This window comes from Coregonus lavaretus (genome assembly GCF_964263955.1).
Source record: "Coregonus lavaretus genome assembly, contig: HAP1_SCAFFOLD_2178, whole genome shotgun sequence".
In the NCBI taxonomy this organism is placed as follows: Eukaryota; Metazoa; Chordata; class Actinopteri; order Salmoniformes; family Salmonidae; genus Coregonus; species Coregonus lavaretus.
The window spans coordinates 50,673-77,259 of NW_028167005.1; the positions used below are offsets into that span (position 1 = coordinate 50,673).

Below are 26,587 nucleotides of genomic sequence, written 5' to 3' on the forward strand. Positions count from 1 at the left end.
AGAGAGAGAAGGCTGGTTTTTCAAAATGAAATTCGGCCCTCATCTACCTCCGTTGTCAGAATGGAATTCGTTAACCCTCTACCAGAGCGAGTGAACAGTTGGAGTGTGTGAGAGAGAGAGCTCCTCATTAATTGATCTTTGTCACAGTACTGAATGGGCAGGCCACTTCTGGGACTATCATGTGGCTGCTCTGTCAGCCACCATTAAATAGCTGTCAATGATAGACCATGCTTGTACTGGGCCTTTCAGATTGTGTCTGTGTCCCAAATGGCACACTATTCCTTACATAGTGCACTAGTATATTAAATAAAAACGTATCCTCTCTCTCTCTCTTCCCCCCTCTTTCCCTTGCTCATTATCTCTCTACTCTCTCTCTCTCTCTCTCTCTCTCTCTCTCTCTCTCTCTCTCTCTCTCTCTCTCTCTCTCTCTCTCTCTCTTCTCTCTGACAACTTTTTTTCTCTCTCAGACAACACCTTTTACTTATTTTCAAGTCTTTGAAAAGAACACATATTGCATTCCAAAATATGTGTTCTACTCTATACAATCATTGTGGTCCATCAATAGTCAATATGCCCCAAGAGAGCTGTGGTGCGGTGTATGCGTGTGCTGCATCACTCAGAGAATGGAATTTTATTACAGCTAGGTCACACCAGAGGGGGGTCTCTAACATGATAACGCCCAAGCAGAAAGCCTCCACAGTACTATAGGCTTTAGCCTCTGGTGGGTAGAGAAGACTAGAGCACTCAGAAAGCCTCCACAGTACTATCGGCTTTAGCCTCTGGTGGGTAGAGAAGACTAGAGCACTCAGAAAGCCTCCACAGTACTATAGGCTTTAGCCTCTGGTGGGTAGAGAAGACTAGAGCACTCAGAAAGCCTCTACAGTACTATAGGCTTTAGCCTCTGGTGGGTAGAGAAGACTAGAGCACTCAGAAAGCCTCCACAGTACTATAGGCTTTAGCCTCTGGTGGGTAGAGAAGACTAGAGCACTCAGAAAGCCTCCACAGTACTATAGGCTTTAGCCTCTGGTGGGTAGAGAAGACTAGAGCACTCAGAAAGCCTCCACAGTACTATAGGCTTTAGCCTCTGGTGGGTAGAGAAGACTAGAGCACTCAGAAAGCCTCCACAGTACTATAGGCTTTAGCCTCTGGTGGGTAGAGAAGACTAGAGCACTCAGATGGGCGACCAGTATATTCAATCACATGCATTGGATTAGGACTTCTGATCTGCCTGCAGTACATCAGAGAATAAAAAAGGTTCATTCTATTGATGAACTACTGTCTATATCAGGGTTCTTCAATTCCGGTCCTGGAGGGCCGAAACACTTCTGTTTTTTATTTCTACCTGGTAGTTAATTACACTCACCTGGTGTCCCAGGTCTGAATTAGCCCCTGATTAGAAGGAGAGGATGAAAAACAGAGGTGTTTCGGCCCTCCAGGACCGGAATTGAAGAACCCTGGTCTATATGCTTGATTCATCACAGACACAATGTATAGGTGATTGTACCATATGTTCTTTATTCTATCATTTGAGACCAAAAACACAAAAACAAACAACATTAGCTATGTATCATTATAACCATTAAAAGGTTTTGGGATAGCAATAACTCTTCCCCAGTTGAGCTCAGACTTCCTTCAGCAGGCTACCAAACTCACCAATTGGTGAATCAGAGAGGTTTATGAGGCTCTCTGATTTTTGCTTAATATCACCACCTGCTGGCCATTCAAAACGCTCACAGGCAGCTCCACTGCCCATATAAACTAACTCTGCCCTAGGTGCCTAATGTAACTATTTCCCAGGTCATGGAAATGTAATAGATAATAATCAAATATCTTGAAAGTGTTTGAGAGAGAGACAGACAGACAGACTAACAGATAGATAGACAGACCGACAGACATACTTTGCTCCTCTCTCTGTCTCACATGTAGCCTGGTGAAATCAGCCTGATTGTGCAATAGCTCACGTTCTGTTGAAGTAAAACGAAACGAGAGCGCAGTGGTCAGTCTGCGTGACCAGGCTAACACTCTCACAGGTGCCAGATACTGTTCTTCCTCTTGCTGTGCTGCTGCCGGGCCAGACGGGAGAGCACCTGTCTTCTGTGAAATACCACCAGGCGGCGCTGTAGAGAACGGCTCACACCCTCCATGGTGACCTCACTCTGCCCGTACCTGGCCCCTGCTGTCCCCCGTTCCCAAAACACCTCACTGCAGCATAGCTAGGGGTAAAGAGGAGGATGGGAGGGGGGAGAAAAAGGGGGAGAGAGGGAGAAATGATAGGGGCAACAGAGGGAGGAGGAGAGATCATAAATGTTGAGCATTTTTCAGTCTGAGAAAAGCTCTACCAGCATAATAACCCCAATCATTATTATAAATCCTTACAATGATGTCATCATGGTTAGCCTACCTGTTGGAGCCTCTTGCAGGTCTGGGAGATGTTCTTAATCTCTGTCCACTCCAGGAAGGACAGGATGTTCAGGAGCAGCCAATCAGGGAGCCGGACCAGGTAGTCATAGCGATGCCAGCACAGGTTCACCACGTAGTCCAGAGTGTGTGGACCAAACACTCGCCCTATGTGACCTGTGACGGGACCCCCCACACACATTCTCTTTCAATAAAATTTTATTTTAAATAGTAATAGGCTATTGGCATCTATTCTAAATAAATCGTATGATCTTTGGAATTGGACAATACAATTATTTTATTGTGTATTCTTGCTATGGACCATTAAAAGGATATTGTGGGAGTAGGCTCTCTCGTTCCATGTCTAGACTTGCCCATGGTCGGGTTGTTCAATATGACAGATTGATCGTTGGGTTTTATATGACAGAATTATTTATGGAGAGTATGCACTTGTGTGACCTAAAATAACCTATCTCTCTAACACACACACTCACACACACACACACACACACACACACACACACACACACACACACACACACACACACACACACACACTCTACCTTGTGTGTGGCTATCCTGTAGGAAGTCTGTGTGTGATTTCTTGTTTTCTGCAGGTTGTGGTTTTTCGTGTCGTAGAGGACAGGACACTCTCCACACCCTGAAAACCACCTACGACCAAACCAGGTCTACATGATTACAAGTTAATACACAATAGCCTAACAGTTCACAGTGTACAAATGTAGCCAGTTAGTTACAAAACACATTTTGTTCACTTGACTGTGTAAATGACTATTCCCAATTACTGTGGAATTTAATGGGATGTTTTGTTCTTTACCATTTTTACATTTCTTTAAAACTCTACCATGTGTCTAGCCCGGAAACTGATCCACATCTGTAGCAGAGCCCTAAAGCTGATGAGATTTCCAGGGTTGCATTCCCTCCCTCCCCTCGGCTGACATACGTTATGAAACAGCTTCTAAATGCTGAACCTAAAAGACATCCAAAAGCCAGTGGAATGGACTAAGCTATGTGTCTGTACTGTTCCTGTAGCTGTAGGTGTCTGTACTGTTCCTGTTCCTGTAGGTGTCTGTACTGTTCCTGTTCCTGTAGGTGTCTGTACTGTTCCTGTTCCTGTTCCTGTAGGTGTCTGTACTGTTCCTGTTCCTGTTCCTGTTGGTGTCTGTACTGTTCCTGTAGGTGTCTGTGCTGTTCCTGTTCCTGTTGGTGTCTGTACTGTTCCTGTAGGTGTCTGTACTGTTCCTGTAGCTGTAGGTGTCTGTACTGTTCCTGTAGCTGTAGGTGTCTGTACTGTTCCTGTTCCTGTAGGTGTCTGTACTGTTCCTGTTCCTGTTCCTGTTGGTGTCTGTACTGTTCCTGTAGGTGTCTGTGCTGTTCCTGTTCCTGTAGGTGTCTGTACTGTTCCTGTAGCTGTAGGTGACTGTACTGTTCCTGTAGTTGTCTGTACTGTACCTGTGTCTGTAGGTGACTGTACTGTTCCTGTAGGTGTCTGTACTGTACCCGTGTCTGTAGGTGACTGTACTGTTCCTGTAGGTGTCTGTACTGTACCTGTATGTGTCTGTACTGTTCCTGTAGTTGTCTGTACTGTACCTGTGTCTGTAGGTGACTGTACTGTTCCTGTAGTTGTCTGTACTGTACCTGTGTCTGTAGGTGACTGTACTGTTCCTGTAGTTGTCTGTACTGTACCTGTGTCTGTAGGTGACTGTACTGTTCCTGTAGGTGTCTGTACTGTACCCGTGTCTGTAGGTGACTGTACTGTTCCTGTAGTTGTCTGTACTGTACCTGTGTCTGTAGGTGACTGTACTGTTCCTGTAGTTGTCTGTACTGTACCTGTGTCTGTAGGTGACTGTACTGTTCCTGTAGTTGTCTGTACTGTACCTGTGTCTGTAGGTGACTGTACTGTTCCTGTAGGTGTCTGTACTGTACCCGTGTCTGTAGGTGACTGTACTGTTCCTGTAGGTGTCTGTACTGTACCTGTGTCTGTAGGTGACTGTACTGTTCCTGTAGGTGTCTGTACTGTACCTGTGTCTGGGTGACTGTGAGTTGGTGGTAATCCTTACAGGGAGGTGCAGCCTGTTGACTGATCTCATACAAACACTCTGAGAGGAGAGTCGACATGATCTCTACACTACTAACACACACTGAGCCCCAAGCACAGCTTCAGAAACTTTCATATGATATTTTGTGTGTGCGTGTGTGTGTGTGTGTGTGTGTGTGTGTGAAGGTGCTGGCAGACAGGGAGGGTGTGGGAGTGGGTGCCATATGTGCCAACCCTGTTTTCAGGACCTACTGTTTGCCAGTTCAACTCTTTGCTGAGTCACGAGGTGCAGTAAGTAGACGGCCATGGGTTTGTCTAGGATTGAGGGTGTGAGTAGATGTGTGTGTGTGTGTTTGTGGTTGAGGGGAAGGCTGAGAAATATGGAGAGTAAATGTGTGATATTACCCAGCACTGATTTCCTGACGACTCAAACTGAATTCTTCCACTGCTCTATGTTCGCTACATACTTCAGTCTGAGACTGCCATCAATGAATTTGTTAGTGGTGACGTCAAAATGAGGGGTGATATACAAAACAAAGTCATCAGCGTGATTGCATCATATCTAACCAATCAGAGTATCAAAGCCAATGACACATTTTCTAAACACCGCTTTACCCATGTGTGTTCTGGCTTTGCCCCAACCCATTGGTTTCTGGGACCAATCAGAGTGTTTAGAATGTGTTTGCGTTCTATAAACCGTCTGGGAGTTACTCAGATCCAGACTAATTGCAGAGAATAAACTTACATCCATGGGCGTGGCGTAGCGTTTGGCCAGAGCAAGGAGTTTGAGTAGCCAGGCAACAGCATTCAATGTCGGCACCATGCTCCTTCTGTTCACCTTCTCCTAACCAGTCTCTCAGCCACAACTCTTTCGGTTCCACCTTTCACAAATCTTTACTCTGTATCCGGGCCATTTCTAACGTTTGAGGGGAAGTGAGAGGTTTCTAGTCATAGTGGGTGCCATATGTGCCAACACTGTTTCAGGACCTACTGTTTGCCAGTTCAACTCTTTGCTGAGTTACGAGGTACATTAAGTAAATGACCATTGGTTTGTCTAGGATTGAGAGTGTGAGTAGATGTGTGTGTGTATGTGTGGTTGAGGGGTAGGCTGAGAAATCTAGAGGTTAAATGTGTGATATTACCCAGCATTCATTGTTTACAAGAATGTCGGCACCATGCTCCTTCTGTTCACCTTCTCTTAACCAGTCTCTCAGACACAACTCTTTCTGTTCCGCCTTTCACACATTTTTACTCGGGAACCGGGTCGTTTTCCACATTTGAGGGGAAGTGATGTGGAAATAAGATGCTTCTGGTCATAGAAGACATGGGAAATACCAAAGACCACAAAATGTCCACCCTGTTAGATTTTTGTGATGTTTAATTGATACAACTTTTATTGGAGATTTACACATTTGGAGCCAAAGGAATCACAAGACAAAATCTAAGCTGCATATCATTCCGAAAACCTGTCCCCTCTGTTCGTCCCACTATCCTTTACCCCCCTTCACGAGAAGAGAAGGGAGGGGTGTAGGGGACATTCTTTTGGGAATGAAATGCAGCCTTTTGTTGGCATGACTCATTAAACCATAGAGGTAGAAAGGGGGCCCTGCCATTGAGGGCTTTCACCATTTCAAAGTAGTCAACTGGGTGCCTATGGTTTGTAAATGACTTTAGCTATATCACCGCCATCTAGTGGCCACAATAAATTAATGACAAGAGTTGGTTCAGGCCCCAGCACTGCAGGTGGCGGTAAATCACCAATTTTATTAGCTTTACACTTTATTAAAATACAAAAAAATAAAATGGACTACTTTAAAATGGAGATAGTCCATAGACTTAGATAGACATCGCATCATTGTCTCTGTCCCATTATGGTGTCTGTGAGAGCATGGGCATGGCCATTAAGGCCATCTCCATTTGAAGTAGTCTATTTTCTTCTTCTACTACTTCTGTGAGTTGATAAACAAGCTGAAAGGGTCCACACTGCCATCTAGAGTGGGTTGTTTGAACAGGTATAAAGCCAAGGTTGGCGATTTACTGCCACCTGCAGTTATGGAATGTTTCCTCACAAGTATAATTCATTGGCTGATCCATCCTGGTGACCTGGATGGAATTACGTGATCCTTACTTAAGCCATAGGCAGTCCCACCAAATGGACTATTTCAAAATGGCTAAAGTACTCAATGGCACTGCCCATGCTAAAACAGGCTTTTGGGCACTAGAGTCCTCTATCTAGCTCTATGAGATTGCCCTCAATGGCGTGCCCTGTTCTTATTATACACCAGTGGCATGCTGTCAAAGCAGCCGTTTGTGCACATATTCAAAGATTAGTCCTCTTTCTACCTCTATGGAGGAGACCTAAATATCACGTGGTGCTTGCCCTATTTGCAAAATGCCGTTAGGTGCATAGTCCCGGGCTGCAAACCACCGAAATCCGCCAGTTTCCACTCTTTTCCAAAAGACTATATCGTATTCCGAAAATGGGTGGAATTCGCCTCCCTACACGGGAATGACGTCTTGGACGGCACTCGGATATGCGAGGCTCATTTTAGCAAAGAATGCTTTAGACTCCATACACTGAGAAATATATTGTGGGACGACGCAGAACCGATACTTCTTCACCTTATGTTAGCCAAAAGGACGAGAAGAAGCAACACCGACCGAACCAAGAAGTTCAGGATAGACCACGCATGGATTCTTCTGTTGTTGTACAGAACAGCAGGAAGCCGAAGCGGTGAGTAGAGGGTTAATGATGGAGGCTACATCACTTCAACGTACTGAGCGTCACTTCTGATAGGCCAAGGAAAGGCTCCCGAGGAAAAACAGTTACATTATAGCAGATTTTTGTTATTGTATCAAATAATTCAGCAAAACGTGAACGAACAACAATCAGGAATAGTCTACCTAGTCACGGAAATATGAAATGTGTACTTCATTGGATTTTTGAGAACTGATAGGTGAGTTAAAATGTAAATTTTCGAACGAACTATGTGCTATTGTTTACACAGTAAACTAGCTTGAATTAGGCTAAATCTATTTTGGAATAAGCTGTAGCCTACTTTCAATTTGTGGACATGGCTGGAGTTATGCCTCTACAATGTCAGATGTGAATGTAGACTAGGCTACACGTTGTTATTGATACAGATTTCTTGATGTACAGCTGTGCTACAATGCTAGCTTGTACATTTGTATGCATTTGAGCAACTGTTAAGTTACGTTACGTTATCATTATTAATCCATTACTAACAACACTTATGTATTACATACATTCAGTCTTGTTCAAATAAACAACAATCAATAATTAAAACGCCATGTTTTTCACTCCCCTCTGTGTCCAGTGTGCTTCAGTCAATGGAAGCCGTGATGGAGGTTAAGGAGTCAGAGACAGCCATGATGGATTTTAAGGAGTCAAAGGAAGCCACAATGGACGTTAAGGAGTCAATTTCAGCCACAATGGACGTGAAGGAGTCCATGTCAGCCATGATGGAAGTGAATGAGTCAGAGTCAAAAGAAGCCATTGTGGACATTAAGGAGTCACAGGGAGCCGTGATGGAGGTTAACGAGTCAAGGGAGTCAAAGGGGGCTGTGATGGAACTCAAGAGGCAGTCTTCCTCCTCTGGCGGCCAGGGGCGGGACAGAGACCGGGAGTCGGACAGCTATCTCCAGCACCTCCAGTGTCCCCACTGTCTGCTCCAGTGTAAGAGCCACTGCAGCTACCTCATCCACATCGCAAAGATCCACCCAAGCCGTCTGGACGACACGCCTGTGGGTCGCCTGGGCAACGCCATCTTCTACCAGCGCACGGCACGGCTGTTCCACTGCAACGTGTGTTTCCACACGGCCAGGGAGTTCCCTCGTCTCTACGACCACCTGCTCACCAGCCACTGCCTCTCTGGGAAGGGAGAGGGGGAGGGGGAAGAAGAGGGCGGGGAGGAGGGAGAAGGGGAGGAGCGTAGGGGGGAGGGGAGAGAAGACCAGGAAGGTATCAGTGTAGACATGCTGTCAAAAGACAGTAGTCATCCTCCCAGTGAGCCCAAGGCAGAAGAGGAGGATGAGGGCAAAGGAGGAGTGAAGAAAGTGGAGGAAGGTGGGAAAAGAGGAATAGAGGAGATGGAGGGAGGTGAGGACAATGAAGAGGACAGCCCCATGAAACGAAAGAGAAGCTCTACGGCAGGCAGTGAGGAAGAGGATCATGACGAAGAGGAAGAGGAGGAGCTACAGACCAACAACAACAACAACAACAAAAAAAGTGACAAACACAAAAAGCAGGAAGAGGCCTTCCTGACCAAATATATCCAGCGCCAGGGGGGACGCTACAACTGTCGCCTGTGCGGCAAGCGCTCCAAGATGAAGGGCCATGCCATCTACCATGTGAGCTACAAGCACGATGTGCCCAAACCTTACTCCTGTAAAGAGTGTAGTAAGGCCTTCATACTAGAGTATTCGCTACTCAATCACATCTACCACAACCACAGACAGGGCATGTACCGCTGCCTCTTCTGCCCCTTCAGCTCTGACGTGGTGTGGGGCATAAAACGCCACGGCAACCGCTGCAATGCCCGAAGCGGGGAGGGGGAGGAGGGGGAGGTCAGCAATGGGGAAGAGTGATTGGTTAATGGTTGTAGATTCTAGAATCTCTTTGCATTGTGCATCTACTAGGCTAGCAACCCTAGGTACAGTAGATTGCACTGTTACAGAGGTGTAGATTCTCAGTGAAGTATGTATTTACTTCCTCTGTACACACAGTGATGAAGAATGAACGAGCTGTTGATGTACTTTGTCATTCTGTTGACTTTTCCTGATATACTTCTGTGGAGCAGATGGACTCAAATGTAGAATATGTACTTTGTGAACTCGCAAACAGCCTTAATACGTACATGACAGCTGTTGATGACGCATAATGCTGCACAATGAAACTATCAACTGACAAACATGTTGTTGTTTTTTTTTTTTTACCTGCCTTTATATTATCTTGTAACCTGGGATTTGTTTGTGTCTTGGAAAACATTAAAATAAAAAGGATACATCAATTTAGCCAACTTTCTCTGTCATAGAAGTCTAGACCCACACCTGCAGCACAGGAGGTGTGAAACAAACAGTTTGTTTCGTTTCACACCTCCTGTGCTGCAAGTGTGTGTATTTTTGGGCTGTTCCTTACACCTCGCCACTGTGGTTTCCTGGACTAACAACAGCTTTTCGTTGTGAGTAGGCTACAGCAGTGTCTCGTTCTTGTATTTTACGCCACATGTAAAGTGTAGGTCCCATGTTTCATGAGCTGAAATAAAAAATCGTAGAAATGTTCCATATGCTCAAAAAGTTTATTTCTCTCATTCTGTGTACAAATTTGTTTACATCCTTGTTAGTGAGCATTTCTCCTTTACCAAGATAATCCATCCACCTGATACGTGTGGCATATCAAGAAGCTGATTAAACAGCATGATCATTACACAGGTGCACCTTGTGCTGGGGACAATAAAAGGCCAGTTTTAGAGAATTTGGCAGTATGTCCAACCGATTTCACAACCGCAGACCACGTGTAACCACGCCAGCCCAGGACCTCCACATCCGGCTTCTTCACCTGCGGGATCGTCTGAAGGGGGGTGTGGGGGGTGCTGAGGAGTATTTATGTCTGTAATAAACCCCTTTTGTGGGGAAAAACTCATTCTGATTGGCTGTGCTTGGCTCCCCAGTGGGTTGACCTGGCTGCCAAGTGGGTGGGCCTATGCCCTCCCAGGCACACCCATAGCTGCACCCCTGCCCAGTCATGTGAAACCCATAGATTAGGGCCTGATGAATGTATTTCAAGTGACTGATTTTCTTATATGAACTGTAACTCAGTAAAATCTTTGAAATTGTTGCATGTTGCGTTTATATTTTTGTTCAGGATATATTTTGTATAAAACAGTACTAGCTTGGTGATACGAGAGGAAACTCATATTGCATAATATTAAGATGTGTATTTAATTTCAGAGCAGGGAGTAGATGGGAGGTGGTTTCCTGTCTGTCTCCACCAACTGTACAGTGTTCAGCCACAGTATTTCCTTTTGCAGTGACACAGATAGCGCCTTTTCACCACACGTGGCAACAGCATGTACACTACAGGCACATGTTCAGTTCCTTAGTGGTGGGGAAGAGAGGGATTTAGAGACTATGTCATTGGGCAAGACACAGAACAAATAGCGTTCTCTCATTTTTACCACATTTCCTGTGTGTTATTGCTGATTGCACACTTGAATGTAGCAGCACTGACAGTGAGCATCACGTGCATAAAGGTAAGTCACCAACAATACATTTCATTAATCAATTAATATTTTACAAATCAATGTTCTTCCATGGAGATGTTAGCTGTAAGTGGTATTCTTAATTATTGGCCACAGTTTTATTTCTATAGTTGTTGAATCACTAACACTAGCTAGGTTTCCATCCGATTGGCGACAGAGTTTCATGCGAATATTCTAAAATCCGCATAAAAACAAAATGCACAATGACGTAGTGCACATACAAATACATTTTGCGGTTAAATTCCCATGTACCGAATAAAAAATACAAGTTAAATGGGTTTCCATTACATTTTTGACTCTACTGGTGGGTTTCTCACAAATACAATGTGCCTTATATAGCTGTGCCTGCTCTGGTATTGGCATATGCGCTCTAGCCAACAGCAAGCAGGGCGCAGATAGCGCCTTTGGCTAGAGCACACGTATAGCCTACGAATATATAGCCTATGAAAAATGTATGCACTCACTAATTGTAAATCGCTCTGGATAAGAGCGTCTGCTAAATTACTAAAATGTCAAATGGTAAGATTATTATGGACAAAATATCAAGATTATTTTTATTTGTCAAACGGCAGAAAGGATCTTGTTCAAATCACTTTTTTTTATAAGTGGATTATGATGATATTGTCTATATGCAGGCCTCAGCAAGTACCTGAAAATCTCTGAACACAGTGTAGTCATGGTGCTTTAAGATTTACTACAAACGCTAGATCACTCATCCACCACTGTGATTTGTATGTCATGGTGCAATGGACCTCTCTCTCCACCAGGAGGCTAATGCACTGGTACACTTTTGTGTACAAAGCATTGATAGGACAACTCCCTTTGTATCTCTGTTCCTTACTGACCAGATCAGTCACTCAATACAGTCTTCGTTCACAGTCGCTGCTGTCCTTGTCTGTTCCTAAGGCAGGAACTGAGATAGGGAAACAATATTTTCCCCATAATGCCCCTTCATCCTGGAACATGCTTCAAAATATATTAAAGTTAGTGTTAGTGTCCTTGCCTCTTTTTAAGACTAAGATCGACGACACTGTTTTTGATAGCTGCAGTTGTTTCTAATCTTCAAATGTATCTGGAACTTGTGACACTTTGTCTTTTGTGCGTATTTTGTTTGTAATATTTTATGTACACGCTTCAATTTCCCTGTTTTGTCTTCTTGCCAGGTCGCCCTCGCAAAATAGTTTTTTTTACCTCAATGGGTCTTACCTGGTTAAATAAAGGTTAAATAAAAAAATAAAAATTATAATGTCACCAGAATAAGACCGATATTTATTGGAAATGAGCATCAAGCTCATCACCTTGCACTTTCAACACCTTGTGAAGTTCATGATAATTTATTTCATCTGTGGCGTAATAAACGGCACGCTTTCCGACGAGTCGTAGTGGGAGGACCACACAACACGTCATCGCGTGACTCCAAGTATTCTAAAATCTGATGATTATTACATCAATATTTGCCCATTAAAGCGTTTCCACCGAAATTTCTCGTCTCGCATCAATAATTTTACCTACACAAAAAGACCCCACCTTGTGTAGTATATTTTGTTTTGTTGACATTGGGAAGTTTAAATTGTTCTGTTTCCATCAGGCCTGCCATTAGATTTTTTTATCCTACATGTACTTTACTGTCATAGAAAGGTTGGATGGAACCTGGTTAGGAACCACGTTTCCATGCACAGTTTTTATGCTAAAGTCATACCCTATAAAAAAATAAATAATGACAGCTGTGATGGAAACAGGTAGTTTTGGTACAATTCTATAAATGTAGACAGATAATTTGTGCCTTTGACATGGTGGGATCTTTTTGTGTCTGTAAAATGTATTATGCGAGAAATGGTAATGGGATGCCTTTATGCGCAAATATTGATATAATAACCATAATATCAAAGTAAACTTGGAGTTTATGGTGTGGTGTGTGCTCCTCCCACTATGACTCCGGAAACCATGTGGTTTATTAGGCTACAGATGAAATAAATTATGAACTTCACAGGGTGATGAAAGTGCATGGTGATGCTCCTCTCCAATAAATATCAAGGGTCTTATTCTGGTGACATGATGATCAATGCTTGACTGCCGTTTGACAAAGAAAAATATTCTCGCTCATATCGATAATAATCTGATCATGTAGACTAGCCTACCTGCACAGCATACCCACAGTGAGCTGTTGGCTAGAGAGCACATGCCAAGACCAGAGTAGGCACGTTTGCTATTTAATGCAACAGTTTTTGTGATAAAACTGTCTGTAGTGTTGAAAATGTGATGGAAACATATTGAACTGTAGATTTTTATTCAGTACATGAAAACATTAGCGAAAAAATACATTCTGTGTGCACTGTCATCATGCACAGACTTTTATCTGCCAACATGTCCCTTTGGTGGAAACACACCACTGGTGGGAAAATATAGTATGAAAAGCTGTTGCCAATTGGATGGAAACCTAGCTATTGAAATCAGAGTGGAAAATCAGAGTGAGGTTTCATCTCAATGACCGCATACATAGCCTGGGACATTTTTATAACAATTCATGAGCATATGCAGCGTAAATGGTGCAGCGTAAATGGTGCAGCGTAAATGGTTGCAGCGTAAATGGTGCAATGAAATGCTTATCAGCAAGCTTCCTCTACAGTAAAAAAAATAGTGCTAAAAAGTAAAATACTAGATCTGGGCGCTCCAACCCTGTTACTGGAGAGCTACCGTCTTGTATGGTTTCACTCCAACCCTGTTACTGGAGAGCTACCCTCCTGTAGGTTTTCATTCCAACCCTGTCCCTGGAGAGCTACCGTCTTGTAGGTTTTCATTCCAACCCTGTTCCTGGAGAGCTACCCTCCTGTAGGTTTTCATTCCAACCCTGTTCCTGGAGACCTACCGTCTTGTAGGTTTTCACTTCAACCCTGTTACTGGAGAGCTACCATCTTGTAGGTTTTCATTCCAACCCTGTTCCTGGAGAGCTACCGTCTTGTAGGCCCTGGACCGAGTTTGGGAAACCCTGTACTAGAGCAATAGGTCAATAGCACGTAGAAGGCATGAATTAGTAATAAAGTACTAACTTCACCTCAAGCTGCATTTCCTGTACCAATTTGTATTTCCACACACACAGATAATAGGCATGATGGAAAGTCCCATGTGAGCATTACAATAACTTTCCCCCTTAAACGGAACATCAGGGGCTTTAGTAACGTTAGTATAGTGTGAGGCAATTGTGAGAGAGGAACACATTGTTCCTCTTTCACATGGTTGAAGTAGCATGGAGCCACACTGTTTCTGCATTCAACAACACTACTATCTTGTTGCCTAACCAATATTTTTAACTTTCTCTAACAGGGTGTGGTTTTGGTGTATTCAAATGAAATGTATAACATTCTCTTTCTCTCTCTTTTCTTCCCTTCTTCATTCTCAGTAATGCTTGTCCCCCAGGCTAAGTGACAGGACCAGTCACCCTGGTCAACTCCCCTTGTTGCTGTGGTTAAGTTACTGTTGTGGTCAGTCACGATGAACACCTCCTCAGTAGCGGTGGCCACAGGGGTCAGCAACGCCACCCTGGAGATGCTGGTCAGTCCTGTGATGACCGTGGCTGTGCCTATTATTTACCTCTCTGTGTTTGTGTGCAGTACCCCCTGCAACCTGCTGTCTCTGGTGGCGCTGCTGAACATCCACTACAAACGCCACACTCCTACATCTGTGCTTGCCATCAACCTGTCGCTGGCAGACCTGCTCTACAGCGCCTTCCTGCCCCTACAGGTGAGTCACTGCCACTACAGGTAACACAGTGCAGTGATAGGTGCCAAGCACAAGGCTGTCTCTGACACTCTGGCACCGTTTACAACTAATCTGCGCTGTCATTGCTGTCACATACCACTAAGTTTCTCCAGAAACTTTTCCTATCTAGTTGGACATAGCTAATATTTGATGACCACTAAGCCCATCTCTCTCTCTCTCTCTCTCTCTCTCTCTCTCTCTCTCTCTCTCTCTCGCTCTCTCTCCCAGGTGTTGTACCACCTGTGGGGTAATGACTGGCCGTGGGGCGCTGCTCTCTGTGGCCTCACCACCACAGCCCTCCACTGCAACCTGCACTGCTCCGTCCTCACCACCTGTGCCATCGCGCTCGAGCGCTACTGCGGTGTCGTACACCCGCTCCGCACCAAACACTGGCGCACCGCCCGGCGAGCCGCCATTGCCTGCGTCGTCATCTGGGCGTTTGTTCTGATTACTCAGACGCCCTTGCTCAGGCGTGACCTCACCCTCCGGGTCGTCGAGCTAGACATCACGACCTGCTTCGACGTGCTTCCGCGTGCACTGTTCTCTCACCAATCAGTATCCTATCTCTACTTTCTAGTGATTCTGCTGATGTTCTATGTGTTGCCGTTAGCCGTCCTGGTCAGCTGTTACGTTGCCGTGGCGAGAGGCCTGCACAGGTCATTGCCGACAGCAGCTGAAAGCAGTGGCGATAAGAGGGAAGTGTTGTCAAGGCGACGGGCTCAGACCACAGTTGCCTTGGCAACTCTGTGCTTTGTGGTGTGTTACCTACCAACCATCACCCTTCATGGCCTGCACCTAATCTACCACTCCCAGGGCAAGAGTCTGTACAAGTACTATAAACTAGTGCTAAGCATCAACAGCCTCAACTGCTGCTTTGACCCGTTTGTGTACTACTTTGCGTCGAGGGAGTTCCGGCGGGCTCTGAGGAGGGCGCTGGGGCGGTGTGTCCCACTGGGAGAGGGGGAGGAGGTTGGGAACTCTGAGCTGGTGTCCATGACTGGGGAGCTTAGGGCATCTATAGGCCATAGTTGATCACTAGATGGTCATGCTAGAATGGACAAAGTTTGCAGATGCCATAGCAAATGACCCAAACTGTAAATACAACACTTAAAAAATTAGATTTGGTTATTTTATGGATAGACCCTGTGCGGTCATCATTATAAAGCTGTTTATGCAATTGTTGTCAATGCAAATTTTTATAGTTATTCTAACTTCATTCCGTTGACATTTTTAAATGAATAAATGTTGAAATGCATCATCTTGGTATCAAGTGAGTTTATTACTGAGGCATTGATAAGTGCACAAAAAGGCCGACTAATAACACTACTGTAATATACTGACGTAATCAAACACAAGAAATGCCTGTTTCAAAAGCCTGAATGCCAGTTAAGGTTAAATGAGTACAGACAGTAGAAATACACTACATTACATTTAAATAAATACAAGGAAATACATTCAGTGAAGGCCACTTTGAAAAGAATGGGCCAGTGGGGTCTGTTTTGTCTCGGATAAATATTATGTCATACTATACTTTATACAATTCTCCAACGGTTCAAACAGCTTGTTTTTCATAACCTTCATCAGTGGCGACAACAACAACAACAACAACAAGTTCATTCATTTTAAGCTTCATAAATCGTCACTGCAATCATCAGGTGTATAACTTGCGTTGCTACATTTAGAATTAAGGTACAAGTTGCTACGTCGTCAAGCTTTTTATACTCCAGATCACATTTGAACCTATTCATCTCACCTAAGCTAACATACAATAATGTAATAGACCTCCAAAGTAAAGCACGTACACGAAAGCTTGGGTTTATGAATTGTGATGATGGCTGAAAAAAGCTTCTCTTTCTTCTTCACACTGAGAAGCATTCTCTCAAAACATTTTTCTTTGCAGTTGCTGAGAAAGGATAGGACAACTGTGTGCACACTTCAACATAAAATACACTTTCGCACATACTACATCATATGCTTGAGTATGTACATACAGTGCCTTGCAAAATTATTCATCCCCCTTGGTGTTTTTCCTATTTTGTTGCATTACAACCTGTAATTTAAATAGATTTTTATTTGGATTTCATGTAATGGACATACACAAAATAGTACAAATTGGTGAAATGAAATGAAAAAAATAACTTGTTTCAAAAAATTCGAAGAAATAAATAACGGAAAAGTGGTGCGTGCATATGTATTCACCCCCTTTGCTATGAAGGCCCTAAATAAGATCTGGTGCAACCAATTACACCTTCAGAAGTCACATAATTAGTTAGATTGCACACAGGTGGACTTTATTTAAGTGTCACATGATCTCAGTATATACACACCTGTTCTGTTGTCTTATCTCTTGTTTGTTTCACAAGAAAAAATATTTTGCATCTTCGAAGTGGTAGGCATGTTGTGTAAATCAAATGATACAAACCCCCCAAAAATCCATTTTAATTCCAGGTTGTAAGGCAACAAAACAGGAAAAATGCCAAGGGGGGTGAATACTTTCGCAAGCCACTGTACCAAATAAAGCTATTCATGTACAGTATTTATCTTCATACACACTGAAGGTGTGTCACACCATGAGGAAGACTAAATATGGCCAAAATATGAATGATGTTTCAAATTTAGCAGCAGGACGACTGATATTGCTGGTGAGATCATTTTCAGGAGGAGATTGTGTGCTTCACCAAATGTATCAGTCAATCACAGTAATATAGTTTATGTTCATTTGAAATACCACCTCGCTTTTTACAATAAAAAAAACAACATAAATTTAAGTGTCTTTCATTTATTTGAGTGTTTTATGTTATGCTTAATAAGTTCTCATTGCAGCGGGTTCTAACCAATCAAATTGTATTTTATGTATCGTATCACAAACAAGGCAAATTAAAGTGTTCTGTGCTTTTTAGACTGAACAATGAAAGCTTAAACTGGCGCCTCCCCACACTCCATCTGTATGTAAGAACAGCAATGTTTTGTGTAAGATCTGCTTGTGGAACAGGAATCACTCAACATCAACAGTAACTATTTGAAGAAGAATACGTTAAAGTAATAAATGACTGGATTAATATCCCTCAGACCCAATGTCCCTAAGAAGAGGCATCATTTCCAATGTCTTCACACTACAATTAAAATACACATACTTTCCTCTTTAATACACAAAATGTAACTTTTGACCTTTCATGCATTCTCAAAGAAATCCGGTCTTTTCCCCTTAATAGAGGTGTAACAATGACCTCTAAAAGGGACAGCTGTGAATCAGTGTCTAGTTTATAAAGAGAGCGATAGACAGATGGCTGGGTACAGCCAGTCTTAAACACTGTGAGCAGAGCAGGCAATGGTGTTAATATTGATTTCCTTTAAAGGCAGGCAATCACGGTGGGTAAGTGTTAGTGTTCTGTACAGGAGGACTGTATCACTGTCTGTCTCTGCTGTCAGATCTCATCAGCTCAGCCCAATACAGCCCTCTATCCTTTCTAATTACCCTTCATTATCTCTCTATACAGTATCACTAAACATTCCTCAATGCAGGCAGCGTAAAGAATGCAGCCATATTACTTCTGTATAGCACTAGCATCAATCTAACTATTCCTTTTAGAACGACTGGCGCAAACACATCCATCAAACCACAGAAAACGCTTTGACATCGCCTTATATTGTCTCAGCCGTCCGTCAATGTACGACCCCTATAGGAAAATAATAAACAATAGACTCAATCCCTTCTTGACAAATTCAACGTTTCTGTAACCGTCGCAGCCAATTCAGGAAAAAGCACTGACCATGCAACTGGACTTGAAAAAAGCCCATTAATTACTGAATGCCAATAATGTCAATACACTTCCAGAATTGACTGGTAATGAAATAAGTCCCACCTCAGTCCATCTCTGGTGAGCAGTACCTTAGCTCCGTTTGACCAGAGGCCTCTCTTCTCTGACATGGTGCCTGGCGCTTCTCTTCTCGGCCCTCCCCTTCTCCCTCACCTTCCTCAGCCTGCGTGGGGGCGGTGTCCCCCTCGACTCACTGTCCTCCTGCGCACTGGACGTGTCCATCCCGTCCCGCTCCTCGGGGATATTGGGAATGGCCCCGCTGCTCCCGTCCAGAATGTTCCTCAGGTAGGGGTCTTCAGGGGTGCAGGTGGCGGTGGTGCCGCTCTCACTGCTGCTCAAGTCCTGCTCCTCGCTGTAGCGCCCTCTGCTGTGGTGGGGGAACGAGCCCCGGATGGATGGCCTCTCTCGCTCCGCCTCCCTCACACTCTGCTGGGGCTCGTTCATGTCCACGCCAGAGTCCAGGCTGGTGTCGTTGCTGCTGGGGGGCCGTGGGTGGCGGCCCTGGAGCTCTATGATGGAGTGGCGGACCGAGGCGGCTGGTTTCCCATCCAGGGAGACGAACCAGGCCCTGGGGTGAGGCGACGAGGCCTTGCCTCGGGTCAGCTCCAGGAGAGTACGCTCTGATATCCCCTGGAGTTCACCGGGGCCCCCCACCCCACCGCCGAAGGCCCTCATTCCAGCTGCTTCGTTCAGGGTACCGGGGACGGACACGGAGGACTCCAGGAGGCTGCTGTAGCGGCCCCACACCCCAGGGTTAGAGGATGGGCCCTGGGGAGGGTTCTCCAGGGCCTGGGGCTGGTCCTGGCCGCCCTGCTGGGGGTTGGCTCCCTGGGCGTGGTGGGGGTTCTTAGGGAGGGTCTGGGTGTAGCTGTCCTGACCGCCCTGCTCAGAGTGGGAGTGGGGGTCATAGGCTCCTCCGTTGCGGGGGAAGGTGGCCGACTTGCAGCCTGATCCATGCTGCTCCCCACCCTGGCTGCTGAAGAGCTCCGGGGCCTGGAGGATGGCCACAGGCTGGTTGTAGAGGTGGAGCAGCTGAGCACCTCCACCCAGGTGAGCTCTATTCTGGTCCTCTCTGGACCTCTCCCTCAGCCGGGCCACCTCCTCACTGTTGACGTAGTGGTGTGATGCCTGGGGACCCTTGTTCCCGCTCCCCACATTTTCATACAGGAGGGCAGCAGACCCACGCCCGGGGTCTTCCACATAGATGTTGTAGTTGGCTTTGTTGTGCCTGGGGGTGGAGGAGGGGTCACACTGGACGCTGCGCGAGGCCAGGCCGTGGGCTCTGTCTCCGGGGTGGAAGGACATCATGGCATGGCCCTCCTCCATGTGGGTGGAGGTGGTCTGGTCCTTCTTCAGAACAGACAGCTTAGAGAACCGTGCTCTTCTCCTCCTCGGCTCACGAGAGGAACCTGGACCTCTGCAGATGACAGACAACACAGCAGGTTGATTGAGAAGCAGAGAAGGTAGTCATTACAGAATGGGTCTTTTTGGGGATCTTTGTGATGTGTACGTTTAACCTCATATAATCAGCATTTGTGTGAACAATTAGTAGAACAATCATGGCCACTCAAATGTTTTAAATTGTATAACATACTGTAAATATTTTGTACAACCCCCATTGCCCCACACGCCCCCATCTGTGCCATTTCCAGCTGCAGTTGCCACACGACCAGTAACGTTAGTTAATTAGATTGGTCTCTTACCCACAGCGACACAGCAGCACAGCCAGAAAGCCCAAGACTATAACCAGAGTCCCCCCCAGTATTCCTATGAGCAGGTAGGTGTGGTAGGAGAGGAATTCCATTGAGCTGGCATGGCCCATGTAACCTAGAAAGGTACAGACAGAGATGTGTTGATCATATTATGTTGATTAAGGTCAATATGTTCTCCAGTATAGTAAGACATGTTTGAAGATAATACTGAGAGTGAGACTCCATCATTTAGTTAATTTGTAACATTCAATTCATGACAACTTCATTTTGGACTTTCTACCATTGGAGGAGGGTACGGGTGCAGCGATCCAGTAACCTAGGTGAGAAGCCATGTAGGTCCAGACCAGACGATCTTCAACCATCTTCACTACCCCCAGACCCTGGTTCTCCCAAGCACCTGGAGGACGAAACATTGTGAGGAAAATGTATGAAGAAACAACTTGGAAGACACAGGCAGATACTTCCAGTTCCACAAAGTAAGTGAACACAGGAAGTATTTTGTAAACAAAGACTATGAACAAGTCGCTATGGTAGGTCGAGTTCCAGGCCTAGTCCTGCTGTTGCGCTAATAGCTATATTCGTAAAGAACAGGAAGGCCTGCACATTGTTTATTCTCCCAATTCACCTCTTTATTGACAACGTTTCGATCCGAACAGGATCTTCATCTTCGTTTTGACCAGGAGAAGATCCAGTTCGGATCGAAACGTTGTCAACAAAGAGGTGAATTGGGAGCATAAACAGTGTGCAGGCTTCCTGTTCTTTAAAAGTATTCTTTATTAACCCAGCACCTACTGTATGTTTTTAAGGATGTGCGTATGACCACAAACTTTTCTAATAGCTATATTCCCCACCTGTCTTGGTGTTGAAGGCCCAGGCAGGGAGGGTGTCGGAGGGTCTCAGGTTGGTGGTATGTGCCAGGGGCAGGGAGATCTGGATGGGGCCTTTCACCTGGACCTCCTGACCACCAGAGTACAGCAGAGTACTGACCGCTGCCATCGCCCGCAACTCAACACTCCTGAATACTGAACACACATACAACAGTGGAGGCTGCTGAGGGGAGGACGGCTCATAATAATGTCTGGAAGGGAGCAAATGGATTGGCATCAAACACCTAGAAACCATGGAAACCACGTGTTTGATGTATTTGATACCATTCCACTTATTCCGCTCCAGTAATTACCACAAACCCGTCCTCCCCAATTAAGGTGCCACCAACCTCCTGTGACATACAAACACGCGGGAGAGAATTACAACATGTCCAACGTTCAAAAATACGCAGGCTCTACAAACACTACAAAGTTAAAGAGAAATAGTTTTCAGCAAATTAATAGTTTTCCGAGGGCTACTTCAGCTCAGAATCTTGAAGTATTCCTCAATCTTGGAAGTGTTCAATGCTTACTTTCATGTATCAATACCACCTCTCATTCCCATTAGTTGTTGCACTGCACTCCATGTATTCGATTTGCTGAGCCCACCTGACTTGTTGTGAATGATGCCTGGGGTGCAGTTGACACAGTCCTTGCCTAGGTGGCGCTGCGGCACGGTCAGGTAGGCCATCACTGTGGAGGTGTTACTGCCGTCTGAGAGCATCAGGTGACTCTTGGGGAACTGAACGCTGGGCTGGTAGGAGATGTCTGAAATAATATGAAGAAAAAGACAAGATGGAGTTCATTCCCTCTACCAAAGCACTTTTGCCACAGCAGACTAAAATTATTTAAAGAGTAAGATGTTGTATCACATTTAGGGTTACGTTCAAGTGACACAGTTTCCAGATGCGTGCACTTACCAGGTAACTTCCCAGTGATGAGCACAGAGTCGTCAAACAGCCAGATGTTGCCTTGTTTTTGAGGGAGCAGCGATAGGGTCACAGAGGAGAATACTGTAACACACATGAGGTCAGGTCAGGTAACATTCCAGTCAGGAAATCACTCGACCCTATTGAGATGCACCCATCAAAATGGTACCTTTGTAGTGTCATGTTCCTGTACTTGTACAAAGCCACCAGTAGATGGCGACATTGAATCAGACTTTTTATGGTCCTGCGTATTAGATTAGAGAGAAGGGAGGTGGCCCTCTGCATTTGATGATGCAGAGCATAGCTTGTACCGCCAGTCAGTTTTTTCTTTGGCCCTCTCTCTTTATCTTTCTCTGTTCTCTCTCTCTTTATCTTTCTCTGTTCTCTCTCTCTTTATCTTTCTCTGTTCTCTCTCTTTCTTTCTCTCCTTTTCTCTGCCTTATTCGAGAGAGAGAGAGAGACAGACAGAGCGAGACAGAGAGAGAGACAGAGAGACAGAGAGAGAGAGAGAGAGAGAGAGAGAGAGAGAGAGAGAGAGAGAGAGAGAGAGAGAGAGAGAGAGAAAGAGAGAGCAGCAGTCTCCTCTTACTAAATACAGCATGTCAAAATGGTGGTCAGTGTCCCCTTAACATCTTATTCAATACAGCTGCAATTAGCTGACACTAGATATGGCAGGGCATTATGGTGTTACATTTCAGCACAAAACACTTGCCTCAGACTCGCTGGCTACACGTGCTATACATAGTGCATCCTGCTTCTGAGAGTAAGAAATCAATAAAATGAATGTAGTGTACAGTATTAAATTGTGCTTTGCTTCAACAATTATACAACGCAAAAACAAACACTGATGCTAATATGCTATGTGACACAGTAGTTGAACACCTTATTTTTGCTCATTGTGCCAAATCAATGCTTTAAAGGAAATGAAACAAACAGCTGTATCATTTAGTAATTTGGGTGAACTATCCCAGTTTAAACTCTATAGAATTTAGCCACACCCGACACCCATAGGTCAGTTGGTTGGGTGCCTCTCAGGGACTCCTCCAGATGGGACCAGACTATCACGGTGCTACTCACTGGGTCTCTTGGTGGTTCTCCAGGGCAGCGGGGTGAGGACGTATCCCTCCATGCTAGCTACGATGGTCAGGCTGAGGCCCAGGCTGTAAGGGACCCTGAGCTGCACCTCTCCCCTCTCCCCAGTCAGGGCCTGGCTACTCAGGGTGTGGTTGACAAACACCTCCACCTGGGCCCCGCCCAGGGGCCGCCGGGTCACCTGGTCCTTCACTAGGACCCTCAGGGCAAAGGGCGGCTCTGGGGAGACACAGGAAACAGGAAGTGAGACGCAGGAAGTGAGGTGGTTGTACATTGCAATGACATATTAAACCTTTATTTGTATGGCTGATTTTCTACACTACAATCGCAGAACACCATGTATGTTCATAGAATGTACCAAGTGCAGAACACAACCTTTCTGATGGAACATATCATTTAGAAAGCCACATACAAAGAGACCAGACTACACTAAAAGACCAAGGAGTTGTATTTAAAGGTGTTTTCGAAGGTTTATCTAAAGGTGTATGCCGGTGTATGGCTTTGTGAATGCAGGGATCCCATTAAAACAGTCTCTCCTCAGATTCAGTGGCAGCTCTATGAATTTTCTCAGTAACCTTTAACTGCACATGAAAAAGTGATGAGAGCTGAATCTGTGAGAGGTGTTGTGCGGTGCCAGACGACGTTCTTTCCCCACCAACACACACACACTGATGCTATAGGCCCTATTTAGCATACAAGGCTGCCTTGACAAAACTGCTTCACAACTGCCACAATGAGCAAATGTGGCCTATTTATAGGCTACAATCTGTTTACTAATCTGATCATAGTTACTCATGAGAATAACTCAAACTAATATGATGAGGCTGAGTCAATTAAATAAAGGACTTCTGAAGTAAGGCAATGGTGAAAAAGATATGGTGTGAGCATGCTGTACTAAAGGATTAAAACCCTGATCATTACAAGCACCGTTTCACACTGGCCATACTGATAATCCCCTAATCTCGAAAACCTTCAAATGAAATCATAACACTTAATCCGATTAGCTGCCAGGGGAATCTGTAGAAGGGGACAGAATATTAGATTGCAGTGACAGTCATACATCTTAGACAGATACTTTATATTGAATGTGTAAGCTACTCTTCAATATGTGAAGACAAAGTTGTTAAAACCGGTGTGCATAGGTTTACTGATAACGGTCCAATCATTGTGTACATTATGTTTTAGAACATCATTGTATTTCTGCGGGGCATTTATACATGTTATTGTTGTAGGTCTGTAGCCTGTGTTGAGTGGGGTAAATACACAAAATACAAAATGTTATAATCATCATCCTATATCGTCCTATATGCTATCATCAATGATAAATTATTATCTGTTATGTTCCGTTATCATGCCCAAGTTTTTATTCTCTCCACATTGAACATTTTCTCCCCACCATTTTAACATGCTGGCCAGGCCCTCAAATCCGCAGCCCAACCCAAATATACCGCAAACATGTCCTGTACCTGGTATTAGGGCAGACGGTGTCTGAACCTGATAAAGGGCCGTCTGGCCGGTGATGGATCCGTCTGGGACAGTGGCGATGGCATTGTCCTCGGCGGCTAGCAGCGCGGGTAGGCCGGTGGCGGTGGCGACACCACCCTCCGCCGCCGCCCTCACGACACCATCCCCGCAGGAGATCACAACCAGCAAGAAAAGCAGGTACAGGCGGTCCGCAGGCATGGCGAGAGGGAGCCGCGAACCAAAGACATAACTGCGCGAAATGAGACGGAGGAGGAGGAATGGAGGCCTAGTCTCGCCGCTTTCTTTGTCATGGAAACCTCATGGTCGAACGGAGGCAGGTAACCTACGTATGCACAGAAAGCAGGCAGGCTGGTGGTGTTGACGCGCTGGTGCTGATGCTGTGTTTTCGGGGCGTACAACAACAGAGACGGGAGATGGTGCTGTTACATCATAGATACAGCTCTACAATGCCCTCTGTCGGAAATGTCTTCTTGTACATAAACAAAAGGATGGTAGCCTACACATTTTATCAATTGATGCCAATTAAAGCCACACTCTGTCAGATGTGTGCAATCAAATAGTGTGCAAAGAGTGGAACAATTTAAATAGAGCAAATACATCCCATGACATTTTCACATGGAAATACCAGAATATTTATATTTAATGTCTCTGTTGCTCATGGAATGACTTTCCATGACTGCAACGTTACTTTTTTAATTGTTTTATTTGAAGCTATAGCTTATCTACATTGTATACAAAGTTATTTTATGAGGAAAAACATATCCCTAAACAATAGTAATAGCATTCATTTTCTGATGCCTTTTCTCAGGACTGAGTCTAAGAAAATAAATCGATGTTAATATTTGTGGGGTAAAATCGAAAGGGGACATTAATATTTTATTTGAAGCACCACTTACCAATTATAACAAGAAAAACCGACTTCAACTGTCTTGGCTCAGCCTGTTGACAGTTGACCACTAAATGGCGACATTGTATCGTTTCCCAACACTGAGACAAGCACATTGGTTGAACTTGAGTTCCATATCTATCTTCACAAGTGCGTCAAATTCAACGAGAAACAGCAGCATTGGAATTTTCCCCTAGTCGGCTCGGGGATTGGAACCAGCAACCTTTCGGTTACTGGCCCAACGCTCTTAACTGCTAGGCTACCTTCCATCTTAAGAAGACAGCCCACTAGAGGGAGGTAGACTGGATGAATATCCCCAAACTCTCCCAGCCTCTTCTCCTTTTAGAATCTCTCTCAGTGTTTTTTTATATTTTTATTTCACCTTTATTTAACCAGGTCAGCCAGTTGAGAACAAGTTCTCATTTACAACTGCGACCTGGCCAAGATAAAGCAAAGCAGTGCGATAAAAACAACAACAACACAGAGTTGCATATGGAATAAACAAAACGTACAGTCAATAACACAGTAGAACATCTATATACAGTGTGTGCAAATGTAGTAAGTTATGGAGGTAAGGTAATAAATAGGCCATAGTGCAAAATAATTACAATTTAGTATTAACACTGGAGTGATAGATGTGCAGATGATGATGTGCAAATAGAGATACTGGGGTGCAAATGAGCAAAATAAATAACAATGTAAATAACAATATGGGGATGAGGTAGTTGGGTGGGCTAATTACAGATGGGCTGTGTACAGGTGCAGTGATTGGTATGCTGCTCTGACAACTGATGCTTAAAGTTAGTGAGGGAGATATGTGTCTCCAGCTTCAGAGATTTTTGCAGTTCGTTCCAGTCATTTGCAGCAGAGAACTGGAAGGAATGGCGGCCAAAGGAGTTGTTGGCTTTGGGGATGACCAGTGAGATATACCTGCCGGAACGCATACTACGGGTGGGTGTTGCTATGGTGAACAATGAGCTAAGATAAGGCGGGGATTTGCCTAGAAGTGATTTATAGATGACCTGGAGCCAGTGGGTTTGGCGACGAATATGTAGTGAGTGCCAGCCAATGAGAGCATACAGGTCACAATGGTGGGTTGTATATGGGGCTTTGGTGACAAAATGGATGGCACTGTGATAGACTACATCCAATTTGCTGAGTAGGGTGTTGGAAGCTATTTTGTAAATGACATCGCCGAAGTCAAGGATCGGTTGGATAGTCAGTTTTACGAGGGCATGTTTAGCAGCATGAGTGAAGGAGGCTTTGTTGCGAAATAGGAAGCTGGAGATGCTTAATGTAAGTCTAT

At 44.8% G+C, this 26,587-nt stretch overlaps 4 protein-coding genes across 4 annotated transcripts; 2 read left to right on the forward strand and 2 right to left on the reverse strand.

Annotated features, from left to right (window-relative positions):
• Nucleotides 1-2,024: 2,024 nt before the first annotated feature.
• Nucleotides 2,025-4,536, reverse strand: LOC311113997 (F-box only protein 36-like; the record flags this gene model as incomplete). Its single annotated transcript, XM_084189263.1, has 4 exons — nt 2,025-2,213; nt 2,402-2,574; nt 2,961-3,069; nt 4,441-4,536. 4 exons carry the CDS (start codon nt 4,534-4,536, stop codon nt 2,025-2,027), a joined length of 567 nt encoding a protein of 188 aa, XP_084045389.1.
• Nucleotides 4,537-7,242: 2,706 nt separating this feature from the next.
• LOC311113996 (uncharacterized protein) lies at nt 7,243-9,758 on the forward strand. Its single transcript, XM_084189262.1, has 2 exons — nt 7,243-7,413; nt 7,795-9,758. The coding sequence occupies exon 2, from the start codon at nt 7,808-7,810 to the stop codon at nt 9,062-9,064; it is 1,257 nt and encodes a 418-aa protein (XP_084045388.1). The 5' UTR covers nt 7,243-7,413; nt 7,795-7,807; the 3' UTR covers nt 9,065-9,758.
• Nucleotides 9,759-10,625: 867 nt separating this feature from the next.
• On the forward strand, nt 10,626-15,748 carry LOC311113998 (S-geranylgeranyl-glutathione receptor P2RY8-like). The gene is made up of 3 exons (XM_084189264.1): nt 10,626-10,728; nt 14,135-14,475; nt 14,722-15,748. Exons 2-3 carry the CDS (start codon nt 14,227-14,229, stop codon nt 15,523-15,525), a joined length of 1,053 nt encoding a protein of 350 aa, XP_084045390.1. The 5' UTR covers nt 10,626-10,728; nt 14,135-14,226; the 3' UTR covers nt 15,526-15,748.
• Nucleotides 15,749-18,383: 2,635 nt separating this feature from the next.
• On the reverse strand, nt 18,384-24,593 carry LOC311113999 (protein FAM171B-like; the record flags this gene model as incomplete). The annotated part of the gene is made up of 8 exons (XM_084189265.1): nt 18,384-19,728; nt 20,015-20,138; nt 20,304-20,420; nt 20,875-21,045; nt 21,499-21,657; nt 21,810-21,902; nt 22,896-23,129; nt 24,377-24,593. 8 exons carry the CDS (start codon nt 24,591-24,593, stop codon nt 18,384-18,386), a joined length of 2,460 nt encoding a protein of 819 aa, XP_084045391.1.
• Nucleotides 24,594-26,587: the final 1,994 nt, after the last annotated feature.